The sequence below is a fragment of the Danio aesculapii genome, chromosome 25 (assembly GCF_903798145.1).
Source record: "Danio aesculapii chromosome 25, fDanAes4.1, whole genome shotgun sequence".
NCBI lineage: Eukaryota > Metazoa > Chordata > Actinopteri > Cypriniformes > Danionidae > Danio > Danio aesculapii.
This window is the reverse complement of record NC_079459.1, coordinates 5,297,151-5,313,480: the sequence shown is the minus strand read 5'-3', so window position 1 is coordinate 5,313,480 and position 16,330 is coordinate 5,297,151. Positions and strand designations below refer to the sequence as shown.

General features: G+C 38.3%; 1 protein-coding gene across 1 annotated transcript in view; it reads right to left on the bottom strand.

Moving 5' to 3' along the window:
- Nucleotides 1-16,330, bottom strand: part of LOC130219694 (phospholipid-transporting ATPase ID-like) — a 62,189-nt gene that overhangs the window by 20,460 nt on the left and 25,399 nt on the right. Inside the window, exons 5-16 of the mRNA XM_056452155.1 lie at nucleotides 13,955-14,053; nucleotides 13,789-13,850; nucleotides 13,586-13,658; nucleotides 11,917-11,987; nucleotides 8,869-8,951; nucleotides 6,765-6,923; nucleotides 6,002-6,090; nucleotides 4,564-4,760; nucleotides 4,129-4,337; nucleotides 4,001-4,044; nucleotides 2,280-2,445; nucleotides 2,007-2,195 (exon numbers count right to left, since the gene is read on the bottom strand). Of these exons, the coding sequence (XP_056308130.1) occupies nucleotides 2,007-2,195; nucleotides 2,280-2,445; nucleotides 4,001-4,044; nucleotides 4,129-4,337; nucleotides 4,564-4,760; nucleotides 6,002-6,090; nucleotides 6,765-6,923; nucleotides 8,869-8,951; nucleotides 11,917-11,987; nucleotides 13,586-13,658; nucleotides 13,789-13,850; nucleotides 13,955-14,053 (1,441 nt within the window). The remainder of the gene's footprint in view (nucleotides 1-2,006; nucleotides 2,196-2,279; nucleotides 2,446-4,000; nucleotides 4,045-4,128; nucleotides 4,338-4,563; nucleotides 4,761-6,001; nucleotides 6,091-6,764; nucleotides 6,924-8,868; nucleotides 8,952-11,916; nucleotides 11,988-13,585; nucleotides 13,659-13,788; nucleotides 13,851-13,954; nucleotides 14,054-16,330) is intronic.

Below are 16,330 nucleotides of genomic sequence, written 5' to 3'. Positions count from 1 at the left end.
AAGATCCAGTATTAGAGATGAGTTATTAAAACTATTATGTTTAGAAATGTGTTGAAAAAAATCTTCTCTCAGTTAAACAGAAATTGGGGAAAAAAATAAACAGGGGGGCTAATAATTCTGACTTCAACTGTACCTTCCTGCGGAGTTCAGCTTCAATTCTTATCAAAATTTGCCAAGGACGATACGATCCTGGATTAATAAGTATGTTGATCCTGGAACATCATTTTTGTTTTAAAATGTAATCCATAACTAGTCCCTACCTCTAAAATCAGAGAGGAATAATAGTTGGATAATGATCACATATTTCAAAAGTCTTGTCGTCTATCCAAGTTTTAGGAACAACAAATAATAGCTTGACTTCTTGTTGATCATTTGGTACAAGTGGCTTATATGAAAGGTAAAGGCCTCTAGATTACGCTTATTTTACCAAAATAAAATATGATCATGCCTTGATTTTTAATTATTTCATTAGGACAGTAAAGTCTGACTTTGCTTAGACTAAAGTCTTGTCACTGAACAGAAATAATGTCCAGTATAGAATATAAAGTCATGCTGCAGTGGAAACAGAATGAATATTCTGTCTGATTCCCATGAGCTTGGAGGACTGCATCCATACATCTCTGCAATGACTCAAATCACTTATTAATAAAGTCATCTGGAATGGCAAAGAAAGCGTTCTTGCAGGACTCCCAGAGCTCATCAAGTTCTTTGGATTCATCTTCAATGCCTCCTTCATCTTACCCCAGACATGCTCAATAATGTTCATGTCTGGTGACTGGTCTGGCCAATCCTGGAGCAACTTGACCTTCTTTGCTTTCAGGAGCTTTAATGTGGAGGCTGAAGTATGAGAAGGAGCGCTATCCTGCTGAAGAATTTGCCCTCTCCTGTGGTTTGTAATGTAATGGGCAGCACAAATGTCTTGATCCCTCAGGTTGTAGATGTTGCTATCCACTCTGCAGATCTCTCGCACCCCCCCATACTAAATGAAACCCCAAACCAGGATTTTTCCCTCACCAAACTTGACTGATATCTGTGAGAATCTTGGTACTGTGCGGGGTCTTCTGCAGTATTTGTGATGATTGGGATGCAGTTCATCAGATGATTCATAAGAGAAATCAACCTTCTGCCACTTTTCCAAACAATCAAACTAGAAGTCAAGTTATTATTTGTTGCTCTTACAGCTGGAATCAAGACAAGACTTTTGTCAGGTAGTGTAGAAGTGCATAAACCATAAGCCTAAGCCTAACATAAACATATGCTTTAATTCCGATTGACTAATTGGAATGTTGTTCCAGGATCAACATCAATGTTAATCCAGGAACATGTCCTACTTGGTGAAATCAGGTTAACGTTCACACAACTTGACTTTAAACATCGGCAGAACGCTGTGCCGTTCAGACTACATGCTTGATTTGTGAGGGCGGAGCAAAAAAATGATGGAGAGAATCATAATAAGAAACTCTTGCACAACCTACCAGTTTTAAAAAGCATATCGGAAAAAGTGATGAAAGTGGGGAGACACGGTGGCTCAGTGGTTAGCACTGTCGCCTCACAGCAAGAAGGTCGCTGTTTCGAGTGCCAGCTGGGTCAGTTGGCGTTTCTGTGTGGAGTTTGCATGTTCTCCTAGTGTTGGCATGGGTTTCCTCTGGGTGCTCCGGTTTGCCCCACAGACCAAAGACATGCACTATAGGTGAATTGAATAAACTAAATTGGCCATAGTGTATGTGTGTATGGGTGTTTCCCAGTACTGGGTTGCAGCTGGAAGGGCATCCGCTGTGTAAAACATATGCTGGATAAGTTGGCGGTTCATTCTGCTGTGGTGAAGGAAAATGAATAAATGAACGAATGAATGGATATATTCCTTCCATCCTTATCTACAAAATTAGTTACACCATGAAACCTTCCTGAGTAAATATATCCCATTCTTTACACTATGAAACCTTCCTGGGAAAATATCCCATAATAACTAATCAGTAAAAAATGTAATACAATTAGTCAGAACCTACCAATGACGCTCATTCTCTTCCGAACATTGTTGAAGTCTAAGATGGCCAGCAGCTGATAGGTGACCGCCTGTCCCATCTCATATAAAGTGATGGTCTCCGGAGTTCTGGATCGAAACACGAAGCCAAAGTTGCGAGCTGCAGTAACCAGGGCTCCTTCATCCGGGGACTGTGCCTGATACACCAGCTCACCTTCAACAATTTATTCTGATCAGTTTCCACTGAGAAATACTAACTGAGTTTGAAGATGTTATTGGTGTTTGTGCTCCAGATTACCCTCGTTTCTCTCTTCTGGCATGACGGTGTGGCAGAGCGCTAACAGACGGAAGAATTCCTGCACCAGGGGCTCTTCCAGCTTGATGGCCTCCACCAAGCTGCTGTCATGGAAACGGAACTTCCTGTCCATCAGTGGATTGAAGGAGAAATCCACACAGGGTGTTTTCTACGAGAGTCAGAGACAAGAGTGATTGCCAAATATTTCACCAGCATGGACAAAGTGGCGTTTGAATAAAGAAACAATTCTCTTTTTTTGGAAATAGGCTCAATTTACAACTCATCTAGTGTTAAACAGTTTGAGGTTTACCATTTCTTAATCCATTCAGCCGATCTCCGGGTCTGGTGGGGGCACTTTAAGCTTAGCATAAATCCAACCCAGGCTCATTATTGATACGTACCCCTGCATACATTTCTGAACAGTGTGAAATACGTCCCAGGAGCTACTTATTTTGCAGTTTTTGTTTTCACGAATCCACCAGATGCCGCTGGGTACACTTTTTCAGATCTCAAATTTCTTGTGAGCGCCATTCACGCCTGCTCTTCTCGCGGAAATCCACTAGAGGCCGCTTTCAACTGACTGACTGACTGATTGATAGACTGACTGACCAATTTTGGCCAGGACACAGGGGTTACTCTTTACGAGAAATGCCATGGGATTTTTATTTCCACAGAGAGTCTTGGTTTAACATCTCATCAGAAAGACGGTGCCCACTGACACTATTGTGTCCCCTTCGCTTTACTAGGGCATTAGGACTCACACAGACAGCAGGTTGATTGCCCCCTGCTGGCCTCACTAACACCACTTCCAACAGCAACCTAGTGTTCCCATGTGTTCTCCCATCCAGGTACTGACCAGGCTCAGCCCTGCTTAGCTTCCATGAGTAACCAGTCTTGAGCTGCAGCACGATATGGCTGTGGCCATATTTAAAGATGAAATGCAGTCAGCGCCAGTAGCCTAGTGGTACTGCGCACTGACATTTAGCACCAACGTGCTCACAGTGACCCGAGTTCGATTCTGTGCTCTGGGCTCGGAGCTGGTTGGGTGGTGTAGGACCGCTGGGGTTACATTGGTGTCGTGACCCGGATGGGAGTGAGGTTTAAGGGGGTGAGTGTAATAAAGCTAGTGAAGTGCTGTGCAGGTAAACCTCACTCCTCTGACGTGCTCTAGCGACAGACACTGGGTGGTGTAGAACCGGTGGGGTTGCAAGAGGTGCTAATGGTCTAATTGAATGATCTATGCTAAGCTAAGCTAAAAGTGCTCCCGTCAGACCAGTAGATCAGCTGAATGAATTATATAAAAAAATATTAAACTCAACTGTTTAGCACTAGATGAGTTTTTATCTATCTATCTCTGTTTCTATCTATCTATCTATCTATCTATCTATCTATCTGTCTGTCTGTCCGTCCGTCCGTCCGTCCGTCCGTCCGTCCGTCCGTCCGTCCGTCCATCCATCCATCCATCCATCCATCCATCCATCCATCCATCCATCTATCTATCTATCTATCTATCTATCTATCTATCTATCTATCTATCTATCTATCTATCTATCTATCTATCTATCTATCTATCTATCTATCTATCTATCTATCTATCTATCTGTCTGTCTGTCTGTCTGTCTGTCTGTCTGTCTATCTATCTGTCCATCTATCTATCTATCTATCAAGGAGCTTTACAAATTTAAAAAAGCGTGTTCCTTTAAATAAACAGTTGCTTCCATTACCTCTGTAATATCCACTTTATGTCCAAACTCATCATAAACATCACCTAGAAAAACAGAATAACAGCCATCAATACATAACCCACAAGCTTCTACATAAAGTAAGTGTGTCAGGAATGGTGGAAGCGTACCGTAGGTCTTCCCATTGATGGAGCACTTATTAAACACCATGATGTTCTGGGTGAGGGTGCCTGTTTTGTCGGAGAAGATGAACTCCACCTGGCCCAGCTCCTCATTAAGAGTGGTGGTCCGCGCTTCAGCAGGAGTGTCCTTACGGCCGTAGTACATTCGTCTGTCCCAGTTTATAAAGTAACTATGGCCCAGCCGCAAAACTTCTACACTGTAATAAAATCAGATACATACGTATAAGATAAGAATGAATCTAAATTATAATTAGAAAATTACTACTTAAAATTATAATTGGACTAGACTTGGAATTGAAACTGTGGGTCATGGGTTGTCTGAAGTGCAACCATGCTTTATGTCAGAGCACTTACACTTAAGGCTATGGCTCCACTTAATATTCGATGTGAAACTGGGTACTGATACTGTGTGGTTTGACTTACCTAACATACAGTGAGATGGGCACAACCGTGTTAAGGATGATAATGTAGGACCAGAAGGTCAGAAAGCCAGAGAAGACAGCATTGACTGTCAGTTCCTTCCACTGAAGATATGCCCAAAAGTCACTGCCGACACTCTGCTCCCAAATAGTGTTCCCAATGGCCAGGATGATCCCCATACAGATCAGAAAGCCAAAGATCTGGAAAGGGAACAAATATATCATCACACTCAATGCTTTTGGTCTTCATAAAGTGGCTTATTAGTGGATATTACTTTTTGATGTAGTTTGTAACATAGCTGTCTGTCAAGTTTCTAAGACCAAAAGTCTTGCAATCATTTCTGCAAAACCCCCTTATCGATTAAATCATTTAACTTCTGCACAAACTTACAGCATTTAGCATTTTTGTGACAAATTTGCATGATGGCAGCTGTATAGAAATCTGATACATGGAAAAATATGCAAATTACATATATGACATATAAGAATTTCACAAATATAACATACATTGTAAAAATAATATCTGTTAATTAACAGTTTCTATCTTTTGTGATTCTCAAATGTTTATTTATGGTTGTGCATTGCATTATGGGAGCTTAATCTCTGCTCTGTCAACTTTTGATGTTAAAAATTCAACTCCACAGATTAACAAGGTGACTTTTATTTTATTGTTATTATTATATATTATATAGAGAGAAATAAGAAGTTGGTCAATTAGCAGAAAATGTACTGGCAGCTTATTACAAGGGTTTTGTAGCAAAATATACCAACACCAACCCATACAATATGTCACTTTAAACTATTCAAAATGTTAATAAAAGTTTTTTTTTAACATTTCAAGGTTAAAATCTGTTGGACAAAATATCTCCCATAATGCAATTCAAAAGCATAAACAAATGGGGATTTTTTTTTAAAATAAAAGCATGAAAATACAGAAAACTGCTCATTTATTGACATTTTAAAAAATGTATATGCAAGAAATATTGCAAAAATGATCGCAATGTTTACTTTTACTGGGGCATTAGAACTCACAAAGACCACAGGTTGAGCGCCTCTCTAACACCACTTCCAACAGCAACCTAGTTTTCCCATGTGGTCTCCCATCCAGGTACTGACCAGGCTCAGCCGTCTTTAGCTTCAGTGAGTAACCAGTCTTAGGCTGCAGGGTGATATGGCGGCGGCTTAACTAGTAGCTAATAACTATAACTAATTACTTCTTTAAAGGAACATGCCCAACACTGGAATGGCATGAGAGTGAGTGATTTATCACAGAAAGTGATTATTTGGGTGAACTAACCCCTTAAAATACCATAATAGGAGAGCGTCAACACATGTCAGGTGCTGCCGAATAACAAAATGAACTGCCCTTTTAAAAGGCTGCCGGCGTGACTAAGTGAGACACCACACATCGATCAGTCCCAGCATGACATGAACACACTCACCCACAGCACTAAGGTGTTCATCAGTTTATCGATGCTGGTCCTTTTGAACTTTGTCCTCCCACAGTTTTGCATCAGCTTGGTTTGGAGTCCTGACGAAAAAGCAGAAAACATCCCCTCATCTCGGCACAAATAACAGATAATGCACTCCTTATTTAAAGGGGACCAATTATGCCCCCTTTTACAAGATGAAAAATAAGCCTCTGATGTCCCTAGAGTGTGTATGTGAAGTTTCAGCTCAAAAGACCACACAAATAATGTTTGATAACTCTTTGAAACTGCCCCTTTTAGGCTTAGATCCAAATCATGCTGTTTTGGTGACTGTCGCTTTAAATTCAAATCAGATTGTGCTCTTTTTAAATAGGGGTGGAGCTATAAAGGCCTCTGTGTCAGCATAACTCAACTCTAATTGTGGATGACTGCTTCTCACTCAGTGCTGTTTATGCTAATGACGGAGAGATGGTCACTAATAGGCGGGGCCTTCCCCATCTGATGACATGTAAAATGGCAAAATGTTCATCAAAGTATTTCTGCAGACTGCTTTTATGAAGTGTGATTATAAAAAATAGAGTTTATTTATTTTAACCATAAGATGCTGGCTGTATTCACACACTGTTACCACACAACTGTGCTTAAACCTCTTATAAAAGTGATTTTTGCATAATAGGTCTCTTTTAAAGAGAACAAGGCATTGTACGCGTCTACTCAAGGAAGCTAATCAATGTCCTGTGAAAATGCTTGAACAGTTAATGGAGGAATATTGTACCGGCGAAGATAACCAAGCCGAAGCACCATTCAGTGTTACGGAGCACACATCCTCTCAGGAGCATTTTCTCATTGTCCAGGGGGTACTTGTTATCTTTCCAGTAGAGAGTCCCAATGAACTTGTCCAGTTTGTTGTTAGGAGGCTCGCAGATGACTTCCCCTGGGAGACAACAGGCAACACGCAGATGAAGCTGACGTTCATTCAGAAACAAATAATATTCAGTTATGCTTGGTTTATCAATAGCTCTGGCCTTTTATCACGCCATTCATTTATCCTGACATTTTTGCCAAATGGTGCATAATTTAAAACCAGCTAGCAAATAACAACACACTGCAGATTATCCGTGTGTTAAAGATCACTATTGTTTCAGAAAAAAGTAACCACTTTTTTCATGGCTTCATTTAGACATTCTGTTGTATTTAGTCAGTACATTAATTTTGTCATTTAAAACAGATTTGAATTTAATTATATATAATTTTTCAATATTCAAACTGATTGACTTACAAATTTGGTCCAAACAAACATTTACACAAAATTCACAATAAAAGTAGCAATATACAAACAATACATAAGAAATCTAAATAATAATAGATAAATACAATGAGCAGTAATTAAGCCTTCAATTTCAATCTAAATGAGTTTAATCCTCTTCAATTGAACTATGTCCTGTGATTTGCATTTCATTTTTGTCAGTTTGTCAGTGAAAAAAATTCAACTAATGCCCATTAGAGTATTTGTACATAAGTTTCTATTATGGTTAGTCGTCGAAAAGTTCGACGTATGTTGACAGGATTGTTTTCAACTAAAAAGAGAAACTTTTGAACATTAATTTACACAACAATGGCATATCGTAACCCTAACCTTAACTTTTGAAAGCTGGTTTTAAAGTGCATTTTACATTGCCAATCTTAGCCAATCATAATGGTTTGTTTTGGGTGAATTTGGAATTTCCACAACCAGCGCAAAGCCAAGGGGATCAGGGAGAGGCTGGATTGACCTCCCCCAGATCCTGAAATCCGCAACTCAATTCGGGTCTGAATTTGTTTGATGATCTGAACTCCACGCAGCTCCCTGACTACTCTCCATTGGAAATGATTGACTTCCGGTCTGTCGCTTGTCGTTTGTCGTGTGCAGTGGAAAGGAGGCTTAAGCCACTATAAATACCCTAAGTTCCATTCCAACAGTCATCTATGTTTTGAAGAATCCCCCCTTCCACCCCTACTCCTCCTCCTTTCTTAGATGGGTGGCACGGTGGCCCAGTGGTTAGCACTGTTGCCTCACAGCAAGAACGTCTTTGGTTCTGGCCATTACCAAACCAGCCAACATTTCTGTGGGGAGTTTGCACGTTCTCCCCATGCTCGCGTGGGTTTCCCCGGGTTTCCCGGTTTCCTTCCACCATCCAAAAACATGTAACTTAAGTGAATTGACTAATCCAAATCTGCACCATAGACATGCTCCTAGTAAGTAGTTATCTCTTAAGAGCAATCACTATCTGTTCATTAGCTACTACAGCAGAGGAGTTCTTGAGATCTACCTGAGCTCAAACTCCCCTCTCGCCTTGCAAATGAGCTCAGAGCTCTCTAATCAGCTAAGTGCGAACTCTTGAATTAAGCATTTGTATGTATACTGAATGTCTTCAAGTTACGATTTTTCATAGCAATTATTTTAGAAACCATATAGTTAAACAATTTTTACTGTATTAACAAAAAAAACATCCCTTCTCAACTCAAGTGACTGTCAAATGTGCATTTTTAAAAATGTAATATTATTAGTAGGCCCATAACATGTGCATACAGAAAAGGTTGTGAACTACTGACCTAAGCCATCACCAAATCATTGTATATATTTCCAATTTCACAAATGCACTGGCTGTAAATTAACCTGAATGCAATTCAAGCAAAAACACTACAAATCTCATTACAAACACTCCTTGACAGCTTCCAAAGATATACGCGAGCATACTTTAAACCCCCACAAGAGAAAGCACACAGATCAATCTAATCAATGTGGCGGCTGCAATAAATGTTTATGTTTACTCATGTTGACTCTGGTTCAGTTCTGTTGATGGTGCACTAATCGTACATTTAAAAAAAAAAAGCTTTACCATTAAAGTCTGCAAGCTTGGCAACATCGTCCCCGAGGTCTGAGGTTACAGTCAAGGCTTGGCGCACCTTCAGGTTGGTTTCTCTGTCGGGAAAAAAAAGAGTCGACTGTGTGAAACAAGCTCATGTTCATGTCATGTCGTCATAAAATCAATATGAGATGCTTGTTGTACATGAGGCACATGATTTTAAAGCTTTGAAATATGCATTTTTTTATCCGATGTTTGACGTAATCTTGGGTGTTACAGTGGCGTAGTGGGTAGCACTTTTGCCTGACAGCAAGAAGCTGGCTGGTTCGAGCCTCAGCTGGGTCAGTTGGTGTTTCTGTGTGGAGTTTGCATGTTCTCCCAGTGTTCGCGTGGGTTTCCTCCGGGTGCTACGGTTTCCCCCACAGTCCAAAGACATGCGCTATAGGTGAATTGGGTAGGCTAAATTGTCCGTAGTGTATGTGTGTGAATGAGAGTGTGTGGGTGTTTCCCAGTGATGAGTTGCAGCTGGAAGGGCATCCGCTGCGTAACACATATACTGGATAAGTTGGCAGTTCATTCTGCTGTGGCAACCCCATATTAATAAAGGGACTAAGCCAAAAAAAAAGGAATGAATGAATGACGTAATCTCAATTGAAACATGAAGAGAGGGGCGAGGCATATAGTAGCCCCTCCCCTTTTTAATAAAACAACCAATAGCATGTTTTATCACAGCTATGCCAGTGAGAGTGTTGAGATCACCACAACAAATGAAAAGCAAATGAGAAGAAGGGGGCGGGGCATTTTACCGATACTAGAGAGCATTTGATTGGTCAGAAGATTTGATGAGGAACTGAAGTATGATGTGACGTAAATTTTTTCAATGGCTGCGTCCGAAACCGCATACTTCCATACTATATCGTGTGCTAAAATTAGTATGCGAGCTGAGTAGTATGTCCAAATTCACAGAATTCGAAAATCAGTGTGTGAGAAGTACCCGGGATGACCTACTTCTTCCAGCGAGATTCTGAAGTGCGCATCACATTCACGCTGCGCTATCCCATGATGCTCTGTGAGAAAATTCATAAATGAGTGAATCGACGCAACTCATGCAGGTATGTCATGTGACCATGACAAAATGGTGGACGTAATATGAATTCCATTCATACTGCGCTAACATTCATACTGTATAAAACATACGTTTCTAGCAGCCAAGTACTATGTTTAAATTCTACCGAGAAGTAGGCGGTTTCGGACACAGCCAACTCAAGATTTTTGTTGGATTGTTGTTTCTAACTTTATTTCAAGGACATTTGGATCAAATTGGAGTGTATGATGTATGATATTTGCTTGTGTACAAGATGGAAGTGATTCAAAAAGTGCAACTTTTCTTATACAGCTAATGATATTACTTGGAATATATCATATTCTTGTAGAGAAATGAGCTAAAGCTAATCCAAATTGTGACCATTTTAAGAAAGAGATTAAACATTATGGCGCTACACTGTGTAATATTGGAAATAGAAAAGCTAAAAAAAAACAATTGAAGCTTTATGTACATTTTATTTGGTTAATTAAATGATTTTTACTATTATTTTATCTATTTATTGTTATTATTTTACCCCTGACAATTGTTTATACTTTGATTGTCTCTTTTTTAATTTAATTTTTTAATTATGTTTTCAAAATTGTTGTGACATGTACACTACTTATCTTGCCGTCTTGCCGTCGATCCCAGTTGTAAGAGCAACAAATAATAACTTGACTTCAGTTGATCATTTGGAAAAGTGGCAGAAGGTAGACTTTTCTGATGAATCATCTGTTGAACTGCATCTCAATCATCATAAACACCGCCGAAGACCTACTGGAACCCGCATGGACCCAAGATTCAAAGAGAAATCCGTCAAATTTGGTGAAGGAAAAATCATGGTTTAGGGTTACATTCAGTATGGGGCCGTGTGAGAGATCTGCAGAGTGGAGGGCAACATCAACAGTCTGAGGTATCAAGACATTTGTGCTGCCCATTACATTATAAACCACAGGAGAGGGCAAATTCTTCAGCAGGATAGCGCTCCTTCTCATACTTCAGCCTCCACATCAAAGCTCCTGAAAGCAAAGAAGGTCAAGGTGCTCCAGGATTGGCCAGCCTAGTCACCAGACATGAACATTATTGAGCATGTCTGGGGTAAGATGAAGGAGGAGTCAATGAAGATGAATCCAAAGAATCTTGATGAGCTCTGGGAGTCCTGCAAGAACGTTTTCTTTGCCATTCCAGATGACTTTTTTAATCAGTGATTTGAGTCATTGCAGAGATGTATGGATGCAGTCGTCCAAGCTTATGGGAGTCATACACAATATTCATTCTGTTTCCACTGCAGCAAGACTTTATATTCTATACTGGACATTATTTCTGTTCAGTGACAAGACTTTGTCTAAGTCAGACCTTACTGTCCTAATTAAATAATTAAAAATCAAGGCATGATCATATTTTATTTTGGTAAAACAAGCGTCATCTAGAGGCCTTTACCTTTCATATAAGCCACTTCTTTTTTTTTTTTTAGAATTATTTTTTCCGGGTTTTCACCTTTAATGTTTTGGACAGTATAGAGTATTGACAGGAAAGCATGGGGAACAGAGAGAGGGGAAGGATCAGCATATGACCACGAAGTGGGAATCGAACTCGGGTCGCCGTGAGCGCATGTGTCAACACACTAACCACTACGCCACTGCCGCCTTTCATATGAGCAACTTCTGATACCAAATTATCAACTAGCAGTCAAGTTAATATTTGATGTTCCTAAAACTTGGATAGGTGCCAAGACTTTGTCAGGTAGTGTATTTGTTTGTACTGTTTGTACATATTTCACAATGAAAAAAAATTAAGTGATGTCAAAAAAAATCGTTGATCCATTTCGGCGGACGTGACAAACTGCAAACTTTTGATGTTTTTATCAGGTTAATTTTTATGGAGCACACTAGCTAGCTTTTAGATATCCTGGAGACTAACATACTGACAGTAACATCTAAGAAGCGTCATTTTAGTTTCACTGGACCTTGTAAAGAACTTGCAGAAAAACAGCTCACCCATCAAGCTCTGCAGTCTCGATATAGCACAGTCCATAGGGCTCACTGCTAGAGAGGAGGAGAAGGTCAGCCTGTCAGAAGAAAAGACAGAGGAGATGTTCAAAGCCACGCAAAAACTCATAAATCACGTGCTGGTTGACTGGACTCGGGATTCTGCACACTGCAGGGCTTTCTTCTGCTAAATCTACAGATAATGGCAGCCATACTGGGATTATTACAATCCCGATGCTTGTCAGATGAACTATATGGTAAGAAGGTCTGAAATTTGGTGGAATGACAGATGAATAACTAAAAATTTTAGATGCCAATTTGCCTTTCAAACCATCTGGCGCCACCAACAGTTAAAATTTTATGAAACATTTCCAGTAATATCTTTTAAAATTATACATATTAGGGGGTTTTAACCTTTTTATTGAATAAGTTAGAGAGTTGGGATAGGAATGTGTGTGTCGGCACACGTAACCACACTGCAAAAGATGCTCTTTTTACTTAGATTTTTTGTCTTGTTTCTTTGTGCATGTTATATTTATTGAAATAAAACTATAAATTGTTGTATGAATGCTGTAATGTTTAAATAATTTTCCATTAAACATACGTAAAGGTCATGTGACCACCAGGAAGAACGCAGCATCTCATTTCTCGTAGGAGGCATTATGTGTTCTCGCGGTCTCCCGAGTTCATTCTTCCGAGGTGACCCGGCAAGACCGGTGTTCACAAGAACGCAAGTCTGTTCTCTGTATTCTTAGAACTGAGAAACATCCCTTCAGTCCTGTTTGAAACTTACATGTAAGTGTGTTAAAGCAGGGTTAAAACAGGAACTGAGCCTGACACCCCAGCAGAAAAGTCTCCTAAACAAGGGGTTTTTACCTGATCTCACTTTAAGAACTTAAGCATGGAGAATGTCTCTCATTTTAATTTTAGACACAATAGTGTTCACGAGAATAAAAATAAAGACTTATTAGCATATATATTTAGCAGTAATACATTGCAAAATTTAACTGAATTCAGCCCTCAAGCCTTTTTCAAAACTGTTGTAATTCCTTGTAATTCATTGTTAATCATAAAAGATTTGACTGCTATAAATACAGTGGAATGAACGGCATATGTTTTATGCAGTGGACGCCCTTCCAGCTGCAACCCAGTACTGGGAAACACCCATAGACTCTTGCAGTCACACACAATCATACACTACGGCCAATTTAGTTCATCCAATTCACTTATAGCGCATGTCTTTGGACTGTGGGGGAAACCGGAGCACACGAGGAACACGAGGAGAACATGCAAACTCCACACAGAAATGCCAACTGACCCAGCCAGGACTCAAACCAGCGACCTTCCTGCTGTTTGGGCAACAGTGCTAACCGTGACGCCCTCCTGAACTATATGGTTTCTAAAATATTTGTTACAAAAAAGCATAACTCAAAGACATTCAGTATAAATACAAACGCATAAGAAACTGATATGACTAAAAGACAAAAATACTGTCATTATATTTAGTAAATATAGAAATTTCCCATATATAGAAATGTAATATATGTCATTATATTCTCCAATATATTTCCATGTATTTCGTAAGTGTAATGCAATGCTATATATCTTGATATTTATTTTACAGTGTTACATTTGATCTGCTTATTTTGTAGTACATCAACAAGGAATTGATACTTACAGCAACAAACTGATTGTTCTCAAGTTTGATAACATCACCCACTCGTACATTCATCCATTTCTCATTCTGCAGTCTGAAACACAGACAAACCATTGTTCATTTCCCCAAACCTCTCTTAAAAAGCCTTTACAGTTCAATAATTGCATCTCAACTGCGATGAATATACAGCAGAAAATGCTGACACACAGCATGAATGCACTTACTTTCCTTTGACGAGTACCTGAGACTGCCGGGTGTTGACTTGTTGGTCACTTTTATGGCGGAACTAAAATCCAAAAACAGCAAACGTCAGATTATTTCAAGCGGATGGCCATTGTAAACGCAGAATTCAGAGTCGTGAAAATGAACGGGACATGAAGAGATTCTCACATAATCATCAGTAGCATCCTTGACAGCTGTGATGGCCAGCACCAACACCAAAGGCACAATAGTGGTGAACCACGAAAGAGAGGAGATTTCTGGAATCAACTAGAACACACGATGGAGAACACACAAGTGCATTAGTGACCGCATGTTTGTTCAGAAACGCTGCTTCTGGAAATATGTTTCCCATAGAGATTCAGAAGGTCTTTGTTAAACTGTTTTAAGCCATGAACCAAACCAACAAGTTACAATGAAATTCACAACATTACCGATTAGGATTTGAAGTCGGGTTGTGCGATACGCCAAAAATCTCATATTACAATAAGAAAATATATATATTGTAATACAGTTTGAAGCTTCAAACCTTGATTTAAAGTCAGGCTGGACGATCCGACAAAAATCTCACATCACGATAACTATATATATCGTGATATAGTTTGAAGCTTTGAACTTTGATTTGAAGTCGGACTGGACGATCAATTACGATAATGATATATATCGTGATATAGTTTGAAGCTTTGAACTTTGATTTGAAGTAGGGCTGGACAATACGACAAAAAACTCATATTACGATAACCATATATAGCGTGACATAGTTAGCGGCTTTGAACTTTGATTTGAAGTCGGGCTGGGTGATACAACAATAATCTCATAATATGATAATGATATATACTGTGATATAGTTTGAAGCTTTGAACTTTGATTTGAAGTCGGGCTGGACGATCCGACAAAAATCTCATATTATGATAACGATTTATATCATGATATATTTTGAAGCTTTGAACTTTGATTTGAAGTAGGGCTGGACAATACGACAAAAACCTCATATTACAATAACCATATATATAATGATATAGTTTGCGGCTTTGAACTTTGATTTGAAGTCGGGCTGGGTGATACGACAATAATCTCATATTATGATATTGATATATATTGTGATATAGTTTGAGGCTTCGAACTTTGATTTAAAGTCGAGCTGGGCAAAACGACGAAATGTCATATCACGATGCTGACATATATTGTGATATAGTTTAAAGTTTTGAACTTTGATTTAAGGTCGAGCTGGGCGAAACGACAAAATCTCATATCACAATAACAATATATATCGCAATATAGTTTAAAGCTTCAAACTTTGATTTGATGTAGGGATGGGTGAAACAACAAAAATTACATACCTCGATGATGATGATGATATATATTGTGATATAGTATAATTTCTGTAAATTTTATAAATTAATAGTTTATATATATTGACCATATGTAAAGTCCTGTACTCACTTTATTAAAATGTCAGGATGAATGCTTATATAAAAATGTAGAAATATAAATTAAGTATTGGTCATATATAAAACACTTTTCAAAAACTAATGGTTACAGGTCCAACATAAAAAATATCTATTATCCACATGTCCCAAGAGAAAATCTACTTCGAGTATGAGGAGAGAACCAGCTCATTTTCATTTAAAGGCACAGGAGCAAAACAGCTATAATACCTTCTGATACCAAAAATGTATATATATATATATATATATATATATATATATATATATATATATATATATATATATATATATATATATATATATATATATATATATATATATATATTGTTCAAATCTTTAATTAACATTTTGGTCAATAAAACATCAATTTCAAAAGTATTTGAAAAACAGAGACAAATTATCTTTGCTCCAACAGAGCCCCCCGCCCCACTGCACCATTTCTATAAATTATGTTATGCCTATTTTAAATCTGTTTTACATTAAGTCATGAATATACATACATACATACAAGTAGATAAAAGTTACATTATTTGTTCACTCATCTATTGTACATATATACACACACACATCGAGTCACAATAGGCTTAGCAAATGTAAACTAAAGAAATAAAATAATTTAGATATAAAATAAGATGATGGAATAAACAAAGGTCAAACTGAAAATATTAAGTTTGGATTCATTTGTTTTATATATATCAGCACTGGCTGCCAAATAAGATAAAATTTTTGACTGCAACCTTTGGTGGAGTACCGAATCTTCTCCATTGTAAGATGGTACATAAGGTCCCTAATATATTGACTAACAGTTAGAGGAAATTTGTCCATTCATTTAAGCAGAATAAGATGTCCAGCAATTAATGTTGAAAAAGAAATCATATTTTTGGTATTATTGTATAAACTGGGATCTGTGATTAAACTAAATATTCCTATAATAGGGCAAGGGTCAATTGTTACATGCAAAACATTTAAAAAAAACTAAATAATAATTGCCAGAACTTTTAGAACATGACTAAAACATGTGTGTGTGATTAGCTATCTCTACATCACATCTATTACAAAAAAAAGTATATTTTCAACAGGGTATAATAAATAATCTGAT